Source organism: Trachymyrmex septentrionalis, unplaced genomic scaffold (genome assembly GCF_001594115.1).
Source record: "Trachymyrmex septentrionalis isolate Tsep2-gDNA-1 unplaced genomic scaffold, Tsep1.0 scaffold87, whole genome shotgun sequence".
Taxonomy (NCBI): domain Eukaryota; kingdom Metazoa; phylum Arthropoda; class Insecta; order Hymenoptera; family Formicidae; genus Trachymyrmex; species Trachymyrmex septentrionalis.
In genome coordinates this window covers 2457050-2478306 of record NW_017306059.1, presented here as the reverse complement: position 1 = coordinate 2478306, position 21257 = coordinate 2457050, and the positions used below count along the sequence as shown (strand labels likewise).

At 29.3% G+C, this 21257-nt stretch overlaps 1 protein-coding gene across 1 annotated transcript; it reads right to left on the bottom strand.

Annotated features, from left to right (window-relative positions):
* Nucleotides 1-10337: 10337 nt before the first annotated feature.
* LOC108755254 (green-sensitive opsin-like) lies at nt 10338-18935 on the bottom strand. Its single transcript, XM_018498155.1, has 6 exons — nt 18756-18935; nt 14583-14677; nt 13586-13696; nt 11075-11334; nt 10887-11002; nt 10338-10514 (listed from the first exon to the last, which is right to left on the bottom strand). The coding sequence occupies exons 1-6, from the start codon at nt 18933-18935 to the stop codon at nt 10338-10340; spliced, it is 939 nt and encodes a 312-aa protein (XP_018353657.1).
* Between the last annotated feature and the right edge of the window lie 2322 nt (nt 18936-21257).

Here is a 21257-nt window from a genome sequence, read left to right as displayed (position 1 = left end):
TCTACTCTATCTAATCTAGAGAAAATTGCATTTTTTTTTGCTTTATTTTGGGATCATAACTAACGCACTAAAGCGATTATCAGCGATGGGATCGCGATACGCCTCTCTCTTTCTCCGTTCACTCGATTTGCATCGATTCTACATGCGATTATTTACATGACTTAGTCGTTTGAAATATCCATATATAATGAGTTCAACTTTTTTATCGTCTTTTATACTTATAAATGTATCGAGGAAAATCAATTCATTTAATAACAGGATGCGGTTAAAATAGTCTTGTTTAAATGCATTCATGTTATAATTAAACATAATTTTATTATCGATACTGTAACGATGAAATTTTGTACTATTTAGAAACAATCTTATGATTATAATTTTATTGATTTGAAAAGATAAATAATAAAAAGTATATTATTGATTTGATATGTAATTTCTACTTGAACACTACAGGCTGCTACTTTTTCGATACGTAACATCTTTTTATTACAATACTTCCACTGTTATTAGATATATTGCGGTATTATGATAATTTATCGTTATATAACTCATGATGAGTTCGCAATTCCGTCATTTCGAAATCCTTTATAGTCTTCGCCTCTGTGTGTGTGTGTGTGTGTGTGTGTGTGTGTTTTACTCTCTGTGTCAACGATCGTCTTTGACCGGAAAATTGAAATATCAGGAATGCGCGATGTATTATATAAAGAAAGAATCTTGCAAATGGGAGTAAAATAATAAAATTTAAAAAATTAGCACAAATTTCACTAGTTTAATTACAATGTAACACCAAATACTGTTGTGCTTGCATAAATAAGTTCTGCTTAAACGATAATTTGTGTGCTGTATTTATTTAATTAAAGTATCAAACGTAAATTAAATTAAATTAAATTAAAACGTTCAAAATTAATCTATCTTTATTGTCAATTAATATTTTGAACGATTAAATTCAAATTTGTATAATTTCGTGATTTTATATTAATATTCATTGTTATTAATTATTTATTACAATTAATTATTAATTTATTTATTATTGATTATTTCACTATTTATTTCTTACAATCATTGTTTATTTAATACATTACTGTTTTGTCGATTTGCAAGACACATCAGTGCATTAATGCATTCTGCTTTTCCCTATTAACGCTGCATATAAATCAGCGAGAATCTCGTCGTATCCCATCATTGATCAAATTTATCTCCTACTATTTCTCGGCGCGTGTAACATAATTATTGGATCGCGAGCGCGGCGTAGCGCATAGTCGAATAAATCCGTGCGATTAAAGCTACGTAATTGGAATCGCTTCACGAATTATCCCATCAGAATTCTTGCAGCCTCCCATATTAAATCAACACTCACGTCTCTCGTGGCTCTTCCATTTTACGATTATTTACTTGCGAAGTGACCGCGATCCCTACGAGGCAAATTTTTGCGCGAAGGACCGTACGGTCGCGTTTTACGGATCGTTAAATCGCCAAATTGCTGCAAACTCGATTTTATGAGGTCGGGGCCGGGTCTCGCATGCACACACATGCATGCACGCACACACGCACGCGCGCGCGCGCGCGCACACACACACACACACACACACACACACACACCCGCGCACGCACGCTACGTCAAACCAAATGCCCATGCGCTCGTCGAGGGAAAGGAAACGCTGTTTTTCTATTTTTCCAACTTTGATTCGACGAGTGCATCGAGATATATTCGCTGATTCGAACCGTAACGATCCAGGAAATCGACATGATGTGTTGCCGCGGTCTACTCTTTCTGCGCTATCCTTTCTAAACAACATCGCGCGAACGTTCTTTTACGTTGTAAAGTAAGGCGGGATTTCAGTATAGAAAAAGCAAGTTCGAACGAACAGATACTAGTAGACAATATCGGGATAAGATTGTAAAGGAAAAAGGATAAGGCAGATAAGGCTAATGATTTATTTCATGATATTCAGTAGATTTAATTTGTATTCACGGAAGAGAAATTATCGACGATAACATTCTCGAATGTCCCGATTTTCAGAAAAAAATTAATTAAAACGTTTTAATTAAACGATATTATACTGGTGCAATTTACGTCATACGTACTGTTACGCGATGTACCAGTGAATGTTATATGAGAAAACCAGGTTATTTGTCAGGTTATCAGACAAATAACATTAGCTTCCTGTTACGTTTACGTGACGTGAAATAGATTTAAAATGTTGTAATTTACTAACCCAGTAAAAGCATTTTGTATTTGTAATGGAAACAGTTCAGTCAAGTTCTTGTGAAAATTTTATGTTTTAGTATACCCGAGTGTTATTTGTTAACATAATGTGATTGTGTTATTTGAATATTTTATTGTTAATTGATTTTCAATATTTTTTAGCGTTAAAATAACACAATTTATGGGTAGGTGAACAAATTAGATAAAAATAATTTTTTTTTAATGTAAATTCTAATATAAATAAATAAAATGTTAACTCAATATATTATAAATGTTAATTTTAATAAAAAAAAGTGGATTGCTTGCAAATTGTGTCAGTATTTTTTGAGTTAATTTCTTACATAATATTTCTGTTATTTTCTAACATATAATATTTATCTTATGTTAAAGTAATACAAAAATTTAAGTGAATCGTTTGTGACATGTAAAATGTATTAAATTCAACACAAATTTTCAATTGTGTGTATAATTTTATTTTATATTTTTCCAAGATATTCGTTTATTATTCGAACCTTAAATTAAAAATTGTTACAGGAATCTTAAATTAAAAAACAGTCTCATCTTCAAAGTTAAACGGTTAATTAATATTAATGCGAAAGTATATTTTATATGTTATTGATTAACATCTCAGTTATTCTTTACATCACCTATAATTATCTCGTCAATCAACGTATCCTCTGATTATTCCTATTCTTCACTAAATCTGCATTTTTATGCACGGCACGTCCATTATCGCTGCACAAAATTTACGCTGTTATGTTTGGCACTCATTGCCGCGTAAAATTGTAATGCTACATTCGCTGGTTTATATGGGGAATCAATATTTCATTATTCTCGAAATCTGTATTACTAAGAGAAGCGTGTTCGGTATTTATAATTAAAATTGTGCATAGTAAAATAATTAATGGTGAGCTTCATTTGGTAATAGCTTCATTTTTATAGTTATTACTACTTATAATATTAGTAATAATAATTATATTTACAATTTTATGAAAAAAAATATTTAGTCGACACCGTAGAAATTTTGTAAATTATATATTCATATTTATTTGTATTATTCACATTGCAGTGTAATTTAATCTTAATTATTATTATGAATTTTTGTTATTATGAATATTTATTATAATTGCAACATTTACAACTAGATTTTTCTCTCAGCGTACCATATATGCAGTTACTTTTTACTTTTATTAAACTTTCGATGGAATTAATAAATTGGAAACCGCACGCGTAGTATTAAAATTTTATGTTAAAATTTCTGCTGCACTGGTAGTAATAATATCCGATGACATCATGACTCTATAAAATTTATGTATTATTCATGTTACGTTATTCCCTTTATGGTGAATGTAATTCATATTTAACATTTTATATAATGTGTTTATGCATGATCCATTTTTTTTAAGAGAATATACGGTCAGGAAACACTAAATTTTAACTCTCTTACGGAAAAAGCTCCTTGACACGTTCAATCATCCGAAATTTAATCAACATTCCATCGAATCGGCGGCTCCGCTGAAACAGATGGGGAACGCCTCTGATCGAAGCAACTTTCTAAAATATCGGAACCAGCAAGAAGAGCGCCGGAATATTGCGGAGAAAAAAATAATTGGCACCACTCACTGCACTATTTTCGCTCGCTTTCCGACATAGTTATCTTCGATATTTCACGCGAAATCGAATCGTGCGACGGATCAGATTTAAACGGTATGAGAAGAAACCTTTTCCGGATTCGCATCCATGCGTTTTTCATTGTTGACCGTGACAGATCGTAAGTTGCGATTTTTGTTCATAGCTTCATCACGGAAAAACCGTTAACACACAATTGCGTAACGAACCACCGGACTTTCCCTCCTATTGATCGAATATTTCCGAGTAGCCAGTTCATATTTGAGCGACACGCAGTATATAGCTTCCGTTTATACAGCATATTGACCATTATTGGTAACTGCGTGCTTGATATACCGCGAAATATTTTGATTTGCCGCGCGACTGAGGATGGTCCATATTCTGTGGTATATTCGCGAGATTACCAACCATGTTGTTGTATTATACTGCGACGCGATTGCTGTAATATTTTAACGTTAGTAACATTGTTTGACATGATATATATTACGTTATTCTATCCCACAGTAATAGCCGTCTAATATTATAGTTTTGCTACACAATTACTTTATGACATTTATATATTCATGATACAATGTGAAAAATGCTCGTATAAATTTATATATGTGAAAGAATTTTTATAAGCGTTAAAAACGAGCTTCTTAAATTATTTTATAAGCGTTAAAAATGAGCTTCTCAAATGATTTTACGTTATCGTATAAAAATGAAAAAGAAAAGGACGAGTGAAATTTATTAAGAAAAAATATTCTAAATTTTCATAAATATTTAATTTATTAATAATTTTAATAATAAATTTATAAATATTTCATAATATTTTAATATAGCAATTAAAATTTATTTACATGATATCAATTAAATATTTACTTACAGCAAATAAATATTTATTTAATAAAAAGAAACAATAGTTAAATTACTTAAAAATATTTTCTTTTAAACACAATTTTTATAAAGAAAGATTATAAAATATATTATAAAATATATTATGTTGTTATACTATGCGTTATATCGTCATCGATGTGTATTATTCATACGATCAATGGGATTGAGCATTCCTTAACGAATCTTGATAGAATTGGGCGCGACAGCATCCTATATTTCATTACAGCGCCTTCGTTAATCGACAACGCCGCTGTCGCCTCCGAAAAACAAGTTCTTCTTTTCTCGTTTTACGTCCAAGAGCGCTCGTATCTGGGTGATATCCGGTTTCGGGTATCGTTTTCTCGTGCGGAATCGTCTCAAGTTTTCGGCACTCGCTGTAGAAAGCGACGCGCCGCGGGCGACTGATGTCGTGAATTCTTCCATGTGCCCATTTGTTGTTTACTCTCTCAAACGCTAGATACTATTGTAGTTGGACAATAATCAACCTAAGCATCAATCTAAATCATCATAGAATCAATCTAAATAGAAATAGAAATAGAAAATGTCTACCGCAATTTCGATCTCGAGTGGAGATGAAATAAAATGAAAACGTTAGCTGTCAATACGCGTTATTTCGTATAGTACAATTTAATAATTTCGATAACGTGACATTTAGTTTCTTAAGAGATACTTCAAGTAGCAAATCTTTTTGTGAGAGATAAGTTTTTAATAATAAATGAATAAATTTCAACTAAAAATGACTAAATTATCGGTTTTTTTTTCATATAAAAGCAACTGTAAGCACTGCTTACAAGAACCTGTTTCTTCGATATTATACGTTCGATAATCTATTGGCAAGTATATCCGAATCTAGTACAAGCATAAGTATGCGAAAAATAAATTAATAATCTTTTATATTTTTTATTTATAAAAGGGGGGAAGTGAACCAGAGTATGTTATTATCTAATCGCCGATGAACTTTTGAGTGATAATAAACCGATACTTTCAGCTTAATAAAGTGAAACTTCAACATTTACGAAACTAGGCTGTTGGTTTCAGAAAATAGTTATTTGACAACTTTCATCTAATTTATTTGTGTTGCTTGTCTCGGATTGTCAATTCTTGCCGCGCTCCGCAAAAGTGTGTCGTGTGTAGCGACGGCCATCAACGTTCACTTGCAGTTTTCGAACAATCAGATAAATACAGAGTTGTTAATTTGTTATATAAAATTTTAATTAATTTTATTAAATTTTGTAATGAAAATATTAATTACCTTTTTTTGCGAGAAATGTTTAATTCATTGTAGTAAAGACACACATGGTCGGGAATACGTTAGCATTATAATGAGTTATTTAATCTACTTAGTAAACAGAATGAAACTGGCTACATCTATTACTAATAGAGATGCGTATTTAACTTGGAATTTACGACAGACGAGCTTATTTGAACGAAACTACCTCTCTCCTGTTTTTGACACTCGCCATTGCATGTTTAATGAGACGCCTTTGATTAACATCATTATTTAACTTTGGTAACTCTATCCTATGGCTACTGCGGATACGATAACTTTGTAGATTATCTACGAGCTACGCTGTTTGGTACACCCGTAATTCTGTGATATTCGTCAAGCATGTGTACATACTTAATTCTGTAGCCGACCGCACGCAAATATCGATAAAAACGAATTGCATAACATTCTTATCCGTCGATTATTTCTGAAGAAACTCATATCATTGCGAACAATGACATCGAACTTGAAATCGTAAACCCATCGTTTTATAACTATAAATCTTTCATATGTAGTACGTGTTAATTGATTTAGTAAACACCGCTCTTCACACTTTTAAGGAGTTTTTTTCATTCAAAACTAAAATATTCTTTTCCAAATATTTTGCACTGAAAGAAAAAAATATTTAATTATCATAATTTAACATTGATTTACAGTCATCTTTAGGGACCACTATAAATTTATAATTGTTTTAATGATGCAAATGTAAGAAGAAATAAAAGTTATTAAAAAAATGTTTTTTTTTTTACAAAAAAGATTATTGGAACACTTAGTCAAGTATGTGAGAAAATTTATTAAAATATTAAAAAACGATTATTTTAATATAAACTCTATTATTTTTATTTAAAGAAATTTTTTTCGCATTATTTACATATTATGATATATTAGTAAAAAGATTCTAAAGTGTTTAAATTTGATAAATATAAGTATATTACAAAGTAAAGATCTTACTATAAAGAGCTTTTTGAAAGAAATTCATGAAATTTACTTAGAGAGTTTAGGATAAAGAAGATTCTCTTAACTATTTATTAACATAAATTACATATTTCCATTAACATAAAAACATTTAACGGATTTATTCAGATTAGATTGGATTAAAATTGCAAATTGGAGAATATCGAGCACCTTATATATATTGTATTGCGTATCTAATATTCGTGTGCCACGCATATCAAGCAGGAACATAAAAACGTGACCGTGACATAAACACGATTAAGCCAAGTTACGAATAGGCGATTATAAGGTAGTTAACCTCAATTATTTTAGCTTACAATTAGTATTTTAAGTGTGGCCCAAGTTCGATACTTTCTTATTGTCAGTCGTATTTTTTCTTGGATGCTCATGCAACATCTCGCGTTAACTTTCAGCGCGTAACGTGAATTCATTGCTTCAGATAGCATCAGTCATGGCAGACCGCTACATTAATTTTTTCCGGTTACTGCTCTCGATGAGACCGCCAACAACTTTAATCTGAAACTATTAGGAAGCACGGAAGCGCGATAAAATTATTCTTAGTAAAGGAAAGTTGTGATGTAATTATAATCATCTGTGCCGAGGACTCTATAGAGTATTTTCTTTCGATAAGCGGTGACTCTAATTGAAGGCGCGACAAAGAGAAAACATAAATCTAGTTTATAATTTGATTATATAATTACAAAACTTGATTAAGTGACAAAAATGTTAATGCTGATTCGTTGAATTGTAGGAAAAAAAGTTAAATTACGTTTAATAAATAACAACTATAAAAAAAATGGGCCATAAGATTAGGTTAAATACTGTTATGCTAAACAAAAATATTAAAATATGAAACAAGATCCGACAATTTTATGGGATCAGTTTATTCTACGATAGAATTGCATTTTGCCATGAATAAATTTGCTAAATAACAAGACTAATAGGATTTTAGTAAATATAAAGAGATATAATCTCATTATATCGCGTAATTGTTATTCGATACTTGAGGGATAATGAACATCGCAATTACTGAAGCATTACTGCCACTAAGAGAACAGATAATTATACGTCTGACATTGTGAATCGCGAGAAAGGAAGCTGTGTTATTCGAAATCGCAGCTTCATATATTGAAAAATATATTCTAGCATTTTTATGTGATCACGCGAACACATTAATCCGCACAATTTATGCTTATTTTCACTTTTCTGATTATATAGTTGGACAATAGAAACTATAAAATTAAAAAAAGAAAAATTAGAGAACGCTAATTAAAGAAAGTGTAGAAACCACCTGGTAAGACGCATTTTGAATTTTTCAGCAATATGAGACTCTGATATTTGGTTCAATATCGAGGCGACAAACTTTTCATGACACTAATAGAGACGTCAGCGTGCGAAAGTTCTTCAATCTTCACATAAGAGATGCGAATCTTTGCTGAAACGGCCCGTCCAGAAAATGTTAATAAGAACTTGCGCGGAGCAGAGGGATGGAAACGCGTTAGTTGTCCCTCGACGACCGCAAATTTTCCTTGCGATTTCACTTTCTCCGATGTGGCATAATTGCGCGTGTTACGAATCGTAATACTCGATTCAGCGCTGGTCACTCATATAACGCAATCGCACGATCGTGTCAACAATGTAGGACCTGCGAACCTGTAATAAACTTTTACACACATTCACACGTACACACATGCATGTGCAAGATGTAACATGATCTATCGGTCTTTCATCAAATTATGCAATGATACTGATTAAATACCATCTCGTCGAGAGAACAGATATACGTATCACATTTTCCTGACAAAAAATCAAAATTGTTCTGAATATTTTGGGTTTCTCACACGCCGTATGCGATCGAATTGCGATACTATCTAATTAGCACCGAAACTTCATGGTACCTCGATGTTATCGAGCACAGATTGCGTATTTGAACAAACGATGTAAGATAACAAGTTAGAACTTTCTCGTTTACGGAAAGTTGGAAGTTTCTTGCACGTGAGCAGATGAACTTGTACTATAGACAAATTTGTTTTGGAGAGTGTTCTCTCGTAACAGAAGATAGGTACCGAAATTGGATATTATTAAAGTTTAGATCAACTCAAGTATAAATCTTAACCCTTACAATATTGTACAAGGTACAATTTGGTGCCTGATCCGTCCAAACATGGCCGGATTACTAGAAGCTGTCCGTTTTTTTCATTTATTTAGAATGATTTAAAAAAATCTTTAACAATTCACATACTTTCAACTTTCTAGAATAAATATTTATATAGAATAAATGAAATTTTATTTTGAAAAATAATAAAATATAGTATAATTTATAATTACCGAAAAACTCAAAGAAACTTGCACGAACGGGAATCGCTCGGTCATTAGTGACTCTTGTACAATAAAGGTTAAGATTTTTAATTTTCTCAGTACACAATTAATATGCTAAACATGCTGTCTATTTCTATTCTTTATGATTTTATTTTACATAGATTTTATTTTTCCTTATTAAATGTAAACTAAACCGCTCGATTCGCTCTGGAAATGTTTATTAAAGCGAATTCGCGTTTCACACATTGAACATATACATATTTATTTACAATTGATCATTTCCTTAAAGGATCGAGAGACACAGTACAATAATTTTTTTATTCTTTACACACGTTACACTAGAATTTCTTAGCGGATAAGATACTTAATTTATATCGGAATTGTTAATTTAAACACTGATTAAAGAACATACATACAATATACTCGTATATTTACAAACGTAACAAATAAATTATAATCTATATTGCGTTAAATAATAATGATTTGCATGCTGTAATTAGGCACTTCATCGAATTTAATTTTGTATACCTCAAAACACAAAATGTGCGCTTCTAGGAAAATCTCCTATTACAAACGTCTCCCATTACAAATAGGTTGTTTAATCTGGCGTGAGCTAGGTGGTAAAGTATCTAAAAATACCTAAATCTAAAAATATTCCATAAGACATAACGGATTTGTTACTAAATAAAAACTATAAATAAAATATTCAGAATGATAATAAAATTATGTTTATTAAAATTTTATTCAAATTAATAACAATTTTAAACGTTAAAAAAATCAATGTGTCGGGTATGACATGCGTACCCGATCTAGCTCACGCCGGGTTAATTGAAATAAAAAAGAGTAAAGAGAAGAAAGTATATTTATATAAAAGAAATTGATTTTTACCGAGCTACTGTTCTTCAATAGTTGAAAATAAACAATAAAGTAACGTACACTGTTGGTCCTTTAGGAATATATTTTTCTCCATTGTCTTTTTTCCTTTTTTACTCTAATTTTAAGAATTGTTGGGCCACACGTAACGACATATTTATCATGCCTTTTCGTTAAACTTGGTCGAAGTGTACTCATTCTAAATGTACTTCATTTCTATTTTGTTTGAAGTTCACTTCCATGCTGTTGCTTACTTTTAGCGTTATTGATGGAAAACATTTTTTTCCAAGTGGGGAACTGGGCTGTCATACTCGCGTATATAATTGGATTGTAGCAAATAGAGGATTTCGCGAGGAGCGCTGGCAGCACCGCTAAGATATAGGAAGCTTGTACCTGCAATCATACACGTGAGAATCACCTTTCATAAGTCGTAATACGTATCATTCTTCACAACTTGTAAATAGAGAGACACGAAATTTATCAAGCTATTGAGAGACTATCAGCTTGTCAATCATTAGATTCTGATATGGATAATCAATCATAAGGAAATTGATTTCGTTGCTTGAATACAAACATTTTACTGCTGAGTATATGTATGTTGTAATACTGTCTCTTGTTATTTATTTGTCACGCAGTGGATTATCGATTCCAACATACAAATTATAATTTAGAATAATTAATTGATAATTAATTAAAAAACTAGTTTTATAACAGCTGCTTTAAGATCTTTAGAACATTGGATGTCTCGTGATTGAGAATACTTACGTAAAAATATTGAGTTGCAAGTGCAAGAACAGCGTATGGCAACCAAGCAATTAGAAAAGCAAAAATCATTAAGTATACCATCTTAGTGACTTTCTTTTCCCGTCTATTTCTCGCACCTGGAACAAGATAAATAGTCAAAAACAATAATAATGTCAATAAGAATAAATTCTATTAAAGGTATTACTCACCTACTCTTTTTCCTATTTTCCTTAAAGTTTTTATTATGCCGCAATAGCTGCTGACAATTATCATAACAGGAAGGAAGAATCCAACAATAAATAAAAATCCAATGTAAGTGTCGTTGTGCGTATCAGGATCGTGTATCTCCCAAGATACGCTGCAGGATATGTTACCTGCTTCCGGACCATAAATTCCCCAATTGAAAAACGGCGGTAATGATAAAGAGAGCGCATACATCCAAACCAAAATCGCCAATATGTAAGCATGCCTGTAACAATTAATTTCTTAAGGTAAGTATTTTATTTAAGACAATTTACAAGAAATATTAACTATTATTCAAAATTATATCGCTAATTTAATATTATATACTTTATGTATTATATATTATTTTGATCACTTTTCTCTTGTTTTATTTATTTTACTTCTCATAAAAAAATGTTTTTTATTGAAAAACACAAAAAAACAGAATATAAACAACCAAATAAATACAAATAAATATAAATAAATAATAATAGACAAAAATAAAGGAAGTAAATAAAACAAGTGAAAAGTGGAAACATTGTGGATAGAGAAAAGTAAAGTTTTCCCGTTTTAATGTTTTTCCAAGATGCAGTTTTCTTCCACGAAAACGGAAAATGTTAGCGTATAAAGTGTTAACGTACTTGAGAGAGAGAGAGAGAGAGAGAGAGAGAAGAAATTTAATTATATGACAGTGCAATGATGCACATAATTGTAAGATATAAAATATAAATCAATATTAAGTTCCGATAATTAGGTACTACAAAAATTATATTTTACACTTGAATAATGAAGAAAAAATTCTTGGATTTTTCTCAAATAATATCCAGTTTTAATTTAAAAGGCAGTAAATTAATAACTATTTTTTAAATAATATTAAAAAAAGAATTTGTAAATTTAAAATATATTCACCGTCTAATATTTTTTCTTCTATAACAAAAGCTTTTGATGCAATTTTTTAATAATGTTTTAATTTTTACAGTAAATACCTCGGTAAATCATAGTCAAAATTAAAACTTTGAACTATTGAAGTTTTAATTAAAATTATACACGATTAAAAAACTTATAATTAATTTTTCAATTTTGATTTCTTTATTTAACATTTTATTGTCAATTTAATATCTTATGTTTTGTAAATTGATTATATATAATAAATATTTTTTTTAATTATTTGTTTTTTCTTATAATGAATTTTGAATTCATCATATTTTTCAGTTAAAGCATGAATACATACCGATGATTACTATTTTATAAACAGTGATTATATCATTGAGTGTTAATTATTTTATAATTAAATAATTTGTAATTATTTTATAGTATGAAATTCTAACTCGTTAGTGAAATGTTAACTCATTAATAAAATAACGGATTTACTATTAAATATATTATATATAATAATAAAGTGGATTTACTATTGAAAGTCCGCGCTTTTGCTCGCTTATACTACCACTTTCTCGTGTGTAAAAAAAAGATTCCATCGAGGAACAAGGGGATCATTTTTAAGCCATCGTTAATTGCGAAAGCCTGAGAAATAAATGACCTGAAAAAGATGTCAAGATCATGATATTACATTTTTTTATATCAAAAGATGATGTCCTTGCTCTATAATAAATGAAAAACGTAATACTGCGATATCGGTTGGTGTATTGAAGTGACTTACGCTTAATATTGCTTAACATTATATGCAAGTCACTTTAACGTGAAGAAAATAAAGCAACAGGTTTCACAATGTAATACTAGTCCTAACATTCTTTTATCATTTAAACATGTTTTATTACTCTTCCGTACATGTGATGGGAGAAATGGGAGAGTGTGATATAGAATTAAAATCCATTGCAAACTCGTGCAAATTACACTTTAAAGGTGTTAATGATCACCTCGTAGATGTGATGAGCAACATCACTTCCCGGAGAATGTTCCGATGAAAGTGTGTGATAGAAAGTCGAGGAATGCGCAAGTTAATCATTTCTCCCTGTTGGCAGCTTTTGTATTATGATCGTTATGTATCATCGTGAAAAGGAAAAAATTATTTTTTGGAAGTAAAATTTAATGAGCAGAGTAAAAGTGCTTTTTTTTACTGAAGACGTTTCTTATATTAATCATAAATTTATAGAAATTCATCTAGTTTTTCAGAGCGTGTTAAAGATAAATTGATCAAATAAGTAAGATAAATATACATATATACACTGTAAAAAATAAAATGTTAATTTTAACTTACAGGCGTACAGTGGTCTTTCTGAGACATGCAAAAATGTTAAATTAACACAAAAATGTTAATTTTAACATTTTTGCATGGCTCAGAAAATCCATTATACGACTGTAAGTTAAATTAACATTTTATTTTTTACAGTGTATAAAGTAAGTGAACACGACCGAGAAATTATGTACATTCATGTGTATACATATATATATATATATATGTGTTTGTTCATATATAATTTATATATATAGTTTTGTTCTCTGAAAAGTGTGCACAAAAAAGAAATCGACAATTTTTTTACCTTATTGATAGTGTCTTCATCGGGCATGTAACTAATAGGAATCTCTCCATTGCCATCACTGTCAGATTACCGATACTGGCAAATCCCATTGTAGTCATAAACCACGCGTACCTAAAGTTAGAAAATTGATTTGATTTTTGTAATTAAAAGAGTGAAGAATATGATTCAAGTAAATTGAGAATAATCTTCTACAAAGCAGATTATTCTGTGAATTTATCTTGAGATTTTTACGTGCTTTATAACTTTTATAATGACTCGACGAGATGTATGTTATTAAACTCTGTTACTGCTTATATGAGCTTTTTAGAAGCGAAACTAATTATCTCTATTTTTTGTGAATTTTTTCAATTTTATTATACTCAGAGCGTTGATTAATATATAATTTTATAAATTTTCTTTATTTTCTGCTTTATTTCTATTTAATGTTGATCAATTAGTTTGACTTGCGACAGGTATATATAATACTATTTATTTTATTTTCCGATATATTTAAATGGTACTAAAATATTATGTATTAATAAACTTATTTCTATTGTTTTAGACATAACAAAAAAAAGCTACGTTTCAAGAATAAGTTTACAATATCTTGTAAATAGTGACATTTTTAAGACTTAATATTAAGATCGGTGGATATAAGATAAAATGAAGCTTATTTAATAATCCACAGGATGTCTAAGACAAGTTTCTGGACTATAATTAGGTAGTCCTTACAATATTCCGCTCAGTTAACGGTTCTTAAAACATAAGACGTCTTTGTGCTATTTTTGGGATGTTTATGCGCAAACTCTCGAGATTCTCTTTATCTATTGGGTGCGATCCATTTAACGCTGTAAGTACTTTGAAGCATTCTTTGATTGATCAATTCATAAAATTCTTTCTTCTGATTAATCAACAAAATATTTGTAGCGTTAAACGGATCGTACCCAGTAGATTTAATTATCAAGATGAAATTATATTTCTTTATGTAATAATGATTAAATAATAATGAGGTGTATACCATAGACACACTTCGTGACTCCAAAACCATTCACCTGCAATGGCCGATGTTATTGTGAATGGGTTTCCCAGTGCAGCAACTAAGAAATCTCCAATCTATCATAGTGAACATATCAAGAGTTAGAGCCGGTATCTCCTGAGGTAAGTTGGATACGTTGCACTACTTTCATGTCATATAAATACATATTATTTATATAATATATTATCAAAATTATTGAATTTTTAGGCTACGTTCCAAAACTATACTGTGAGTAAAAGAGTTAATTCATGGGCGAATCATAATCGATTCTTATATTTCGAAACTGTCTTAACTTAAATAATATTTTAAAATTATATAAATATCTTAGTGCCGAAATAGTACCGTGTGTTTCCAGATACAAACCCGTATTTATTATGAAAAAGAAGAAAAAGAAATCAGAGGATATATTAATATCTTAAGACAGATTTTGAAATAAGAACCGACCTATAAATTGACTTTTTTATTCAGACTAAAGTTTTAGAACGTAGCCATAATATCTAATTATATAAGGTCGGTGTGCAAAAATATATCTTGTATTTAAACAAGATTTCGCTATAATATAAAGAACCGACTACTTTTTTAAGTTATCAGAAGTTAGCTCCCATTGCGTCTTATCAAACAGCGTAAAGCTTTTATTTCACGTTGCTCGAAGAGTAACCACTGGAGTATACCACTAGAGAATTGCTCTATAGAAAGTTCGAAACAAATAGGAAACCAATACGAATTTCATCAAATATATTCAAATAAAGGATAATTAAAATTAAAAAAACAAATTTTATCAGAGTATCAAAATTTATAACATTAAGAACTCTTATTGTCTTTACAAAAGAGATACAATATACAAGAATAATTGAAATAGAGCCATTATTATTGTAAAGAGTTGCCGCGGTAATTAGTATAACAAATGTATTAGTATAAAAATTGCACACTTTAACGTCACAATCATAATGATATAGACAGTTAATTGTTTATATCATTATGATTGTGAGGCATTAAAGTGTGGTCATACATTTTTTATATGCACTAATTACAGTATAGATTCTTTATTGCTCTATTTCAATTATTCTTGTAAATTAAAATTAGATTTAAAGATAATAATAAACAAAGTAATCTTAATTTTTTAAGAAATGTTCTGTATTCCTTTTTTAAAATAAAAAACATATTTCTATATTAGATTAATAGCTTTTTATAATTTTATAATTTTACGACTTTTTAAGTTCTATTTTTAAATCATTTTTTTTATAAGAGCGTTATTTATTACTAGAAAATAATTTAACAATATTGTTATAATTGTAAAATTAAAACAGATTTATATTCTATAACTGAAAATTTTGGGTACAATTAATAAAATTACAGGAAAAGCATACAGTGTTTAATCTTCAGAATCTGTTACAGTTCATAACATAGTATTTTTTTTATATTTATATCATTAATAAAACATCACGTTTTTTCCTCATTATCAATTCATCGTGTGACATCTTTAAAAAAATTCTTAGCTATATGATGAAACACAGCCGACTGTCACATAAACCTAACTGTCCTTCTATTTCCTAACTAGGAGCCACTTGACATTTCGAAACATGTTCTTCTAATGCTTAAAATGTTCGCTTAAGTAAAAAGTCTCGTATTAATTACCTGCGATTATTTCAGCAGAAAATTGCGTAATAAAGCTAATTAGACAAAACTTAACACTCTTTCGAAAACCAATCGGATGGGAAAGACATAATATATAAAAGTATCCTTTATTCGATATATTTGAAATTATGTAACATTATATTTCATATACAAAATTTGTTAGTTTGCAAATAATAAATTAATAATATTAGATTTAATAAAACAATAATATTATATAAACAATTATATCGTAAAAATATATTAAACTTATAGTAAACTTGTATTTTAAAAATTATTTAAAGGCTTCACAGGGGGGGGGGGCTGTTTTTATATTTAAGATTATCTTAAGTAGATGTTATAAGCCAATCATAAGATTTTATTAGCATTTTAAGATACTGTCTAAGAAAATTTCAAAATAAAAAACTATGAATATCGACCCCTTAGAATTAAAGTAATAAGTAGGGTAACTCCGGCAAATACGCCGCGCTGGGATTTACATCGCAGAAGTCAGAAAAAATAAAAGGAATTTCACATTACTGTGAAATTTTTCACAGTAGTAGAGAGTACAAAGTTTTTTACTGATATAGTTCGTTTACTTTAAATATAGTAAATAATACTTAATAAATTAAGTTTTTGATAGGTGCGGCGTATATACCGGAATTACTTTAATAGTATTTTCGAAAAGATACATTTTTATAGTTTTTTTTATCTTAAATATTAACAATTTTTTTAAATCTTCTTTTTAAAAAAAATAATATGTATTTACTTAATATAAATTACTTATATAATTATCTATCTAAATATTTATATATCAATTAATTATACAGTGTATAAAAATTTAATGTAAAAACTTGTTTTAAAAATATTGTTTAAATATTCATATTGTACTATGATAATTATTTACTGATAATACTCGTATTATTCCAAAACGCAACGTTAATTAATCCGTATTATATTTTGCTTAATCAATGTAGATTTATTTTAATTCCATTTCCCCACAGTGCAAGGTTGTTTATTTTATCTTAGTAAACTTAGATATTTCTATTTACAAGAGTTAATATTGATACTTTTATTATTTATTTTTTAACATAATACTACTATAATAGCTTTACTAAATATCCTAATTGTGCTCATATTTATAGATCAAACTCCTAATATATTTACATTTTTGTATGATTTTTTACAATCTTCATGGAATATTATAAATAATTATACAATTAAATTTTACTAACTTCAATAAATTACCTAAATATATATAAATGAAAGATAGTTTATAGATTTAGAATAACCTGTATTGTAACTATAAAATTGAGATATTCTTCTATTTCTAATACGAAAAGTGAAAATTGATTAATTCGATGTCTGTTTACTTAGTTGAGTCGAGTTATTGCTATGATGTATTATCATGCTCCATAATGTTACTTTGTAATTTTTATTATAGAATGAACAATCAAATTTCTCTCGTAAACTGTGTGTCTGCGGTATATATAAAACTAGATTACATTACAAATTAATTGGTGTTAACTTTACTAATTTACGATGCAAATGACGAAGAAATCCATCCATTTTCATACTGCTTATAATGGTAAGAGTTAAATAAACATCTGTTACCATTTTTGCATTGCCATGAGGCAGTACGTATTTTCGCAACATATTGCCATATGTGAAAATAGAGCAGCGATTTTAATTGCAGAATAGACGTCATTGTTTTTTGTAAACTCTCCTATACTATGGAGCGCATTTTTTTTTTCATAGACTGACCTGGAAAACGTAGGAACAATGCAAAAGCATTTTTTGTTCTTTATTACAGATTTATTAAAAATCGAGGATCTAAAACTTTCATAAGATTTTCTTATTAAGCCCGAGAGTATTTACAGCTCAAGTTAATAAAGCTCCACATCTAATTGTTCATTTATTTACTTCAGTCCAATATAAATTTAATGTAAAAATATATTTATGTGTGTTTTAAATTACATGTTTTAAAATATTGACTCAATGAATGTTACATTTCTTAGAGAAAGCTAAATGTAAATTTGACAGAAATATATTGTCAAACATATCGCTACTAATGATTTTGACTATTCTTTTTTAAGATATTATTTTTAAGAATATAATATAGAAAAATTATGAAACGTAAGAAATTGCCAAAGGTGAATATCATTAAAGTTGCACTTTGATATTTGTAAAGATCATTCGGTAGATTCAAACTTTCTCTAAATTTTACTTTTGTTATAAGAAACAGAAAAATTTCACAATTTTGTAGTCATAACAAGAAGTTGTCATAAATCTACGAAGCTATCTTTCGTTCACGCATTTTTTTTATAAAGTTGTAACATCGATCTTTTCGATAGAGATAATTAATTTCCATTTTAATCACCATTCAGAAAAATCAAATTTAATTATTAAATAGTTAATTAAATAACTTATGTATTATTTAATGTTACTTAAACTGTAAATTATTTAAATTATTTGTATAAGCTGTATTTTGAGAAAGTTAATAAAATTATTCAATCACTCGTTATATAAATAAAAGATACTCACAACCATGTTGATGAGGACCACGTTGTTGGGTGTCCACAGTACATTGGCGTTTTTGACAATCGTTATTATGACCAGAAGATTCAAGAAAAAACCAAAAAAACCGATAAAACCTAGGGCAATCGCTGCGAAAATATAGATACCAGCTGGTGGTTGTTCCTCGACACTCAGATTCAACGACATATTTCTTATCGTTGTATAGGACTTCCGGTGTCAATCTCTGGCGAACGAAAACCTCAGCAAGGAAAAGAACGGAGCTCGATTTGACGAGAAAATAGTATGATCAATGTGTTTGCATCGTCCATAAAAAAACTCAAGGGAGACGAGCGATGACAAACGCGGCGTGTCCGTCGCAGTCGCATTAATTAAAACCAGTGGCTGAGTTTCAAAGTCAACCCTTATATAAAGCTCGTTCTAAGCCGCTCCCGCCATGCACCCCTCCTAGTCACTGTCCGGCGGAAACCAACCCCCAACGTGAAAAAGCAGGATCATGCGCGTAGATCAATTGAATCCTTATTATCAGGGGCGGCGAAGTAAAATTTTTGGAGAAAATTTTCCAATGTGTGTATGGAGTTCCCCAGGATAGATGGAGGGGGAGGGGATAAATATATTTCCTCATACATATCTTTTCTACGTGGCAAAAGTAGCCGCTCTAATTTTATTTTTTTTAATAAAATTATTAACGAGCTCCTCCATATTTAACTTATCGACACATTTCTCGATAAATGTACAATGTACATTATGCACAATATGATTTTTGTTTCATTGTCAATTGAAGATAATTTTTTCAATTAAATAAGAAAATGATCTTTCATTCGAACAAGTTGATGTAGGAATCGTTAAAAGAAAGTGAATAAATTTTACGTATTCTGGTACAAGATATCTGATCTTGGGATTGTCAATTGTCAAAAAATTGCACTACATCCTTCAAGCGATGCAGTGGCATTTTCGTATATTTGTAATTTCTAATTTCTAAATTTGCCCTCGAGCAAATATCATACAGATATGAAATTTAGTGTATAAAATTCCATACATTGAATCATTCAGTGTATAGTACCAACCATACTAGAGCACCGCTCATGCTTACTATATGTTCCAACGCTGTTTTTTTTTTTTTTTTGACAATTAATAGGATTTACTTTGATGCGATTTTATCAATGTTCACAATCCTCGAAGCCGATTTTTGAACAGTTTTAAATTTAACAATTTAAAAGTTTTAATTCGTATTTCATCGTCTTTTAATTTTAACTGATGTTGAAGAAACGAAATTTAATTACCATCAAAGTAATTAGATCAGTCATGTTAACTTTATTTTAATTATTTTCATCAATTTAACTAATCTTTACACAAAATTTAATTATCTTAAACGAGATTAGCTAATTATAGATGTATCTGTAATTTTAGTTAGTTGAATCAAGATTAAAATTAAACTATAGGAACGGGCATTAGAACTGGAAAAAACAAAGATTAAAACTGAATTTAAAGTCTAACATCAATAAAGTATTGTAATCTTTTATATACGTCAATTGGCTGAAAAGAATTTTGATTTTGATCAAAGATCCAAAGTCTACGTTGTCTGCGGAATATATTTTTCCGTTTGTGTTTACGTATACAATTTAACTTGATATCATCACCATTGTGTAGTATCGTAGTCATTGTGCAGACAATTGCACGTCTTCGTGCAGATGAAATTCTACCTATTTTGCTCGAGTTACAAGACACAACATCTTGCAAAATAATAGTTACTTTCTGCGAAAGAAACGCGACATTCTATGATTCTCCGCTTGTGTAAATTTATTTGGCAATTCATCGACATATCATAAGATACATCTTTTATCCCTCTCCCTTCCTTGTAAAAAATTAAAATCTTATAGAACAGTTAAAAAACTTATGTATGTAATATACGGAATTAGTATTAATGATGCTCAATAATCTTTTAATACAACAAATAAGAAATAAAAAACAAAGAAATTCGAGATCGGTTAAAATCATTTCTCACTTCAAACGATTCAATTTAAAAGATTTTTTTATAATAAAAATTTAAATAAAATTTAGATGCTTAATTAAGTTCTCGTTGATGAATTGTCTCCAATAAAAAAAATTTTTTTTTGAACAAGTGGCGATCTGGAGAAAGAAGAAAAAAGTCGTTCGTTATTCATTATACTAACTCAATTATTGTTGTAAAGAGATTCGTTAATCGTGTATCACGATGATAAAGGTTGTTACAATTTTTGTGAATTCCTGGATTAAATTGCATCAGTCATACATGAAAGAGCAAAATCTCGCATACAATTATTCGTGCTTTATGCTGTTATCAATTTTTTTTAACGAATAACGTGTTTGTTACGTATAACAATCGTACCTTTTATCGAAACAGTAAGCCGATTTGTACATAACTATATTTCAATCTACGTAGAAGATACGTTAAAAAAATAATTGCGAAAATGATTCATGTTATCAACAAAGAATTTATAATAATCATTTTGATTTCTTTGAAAATATTTC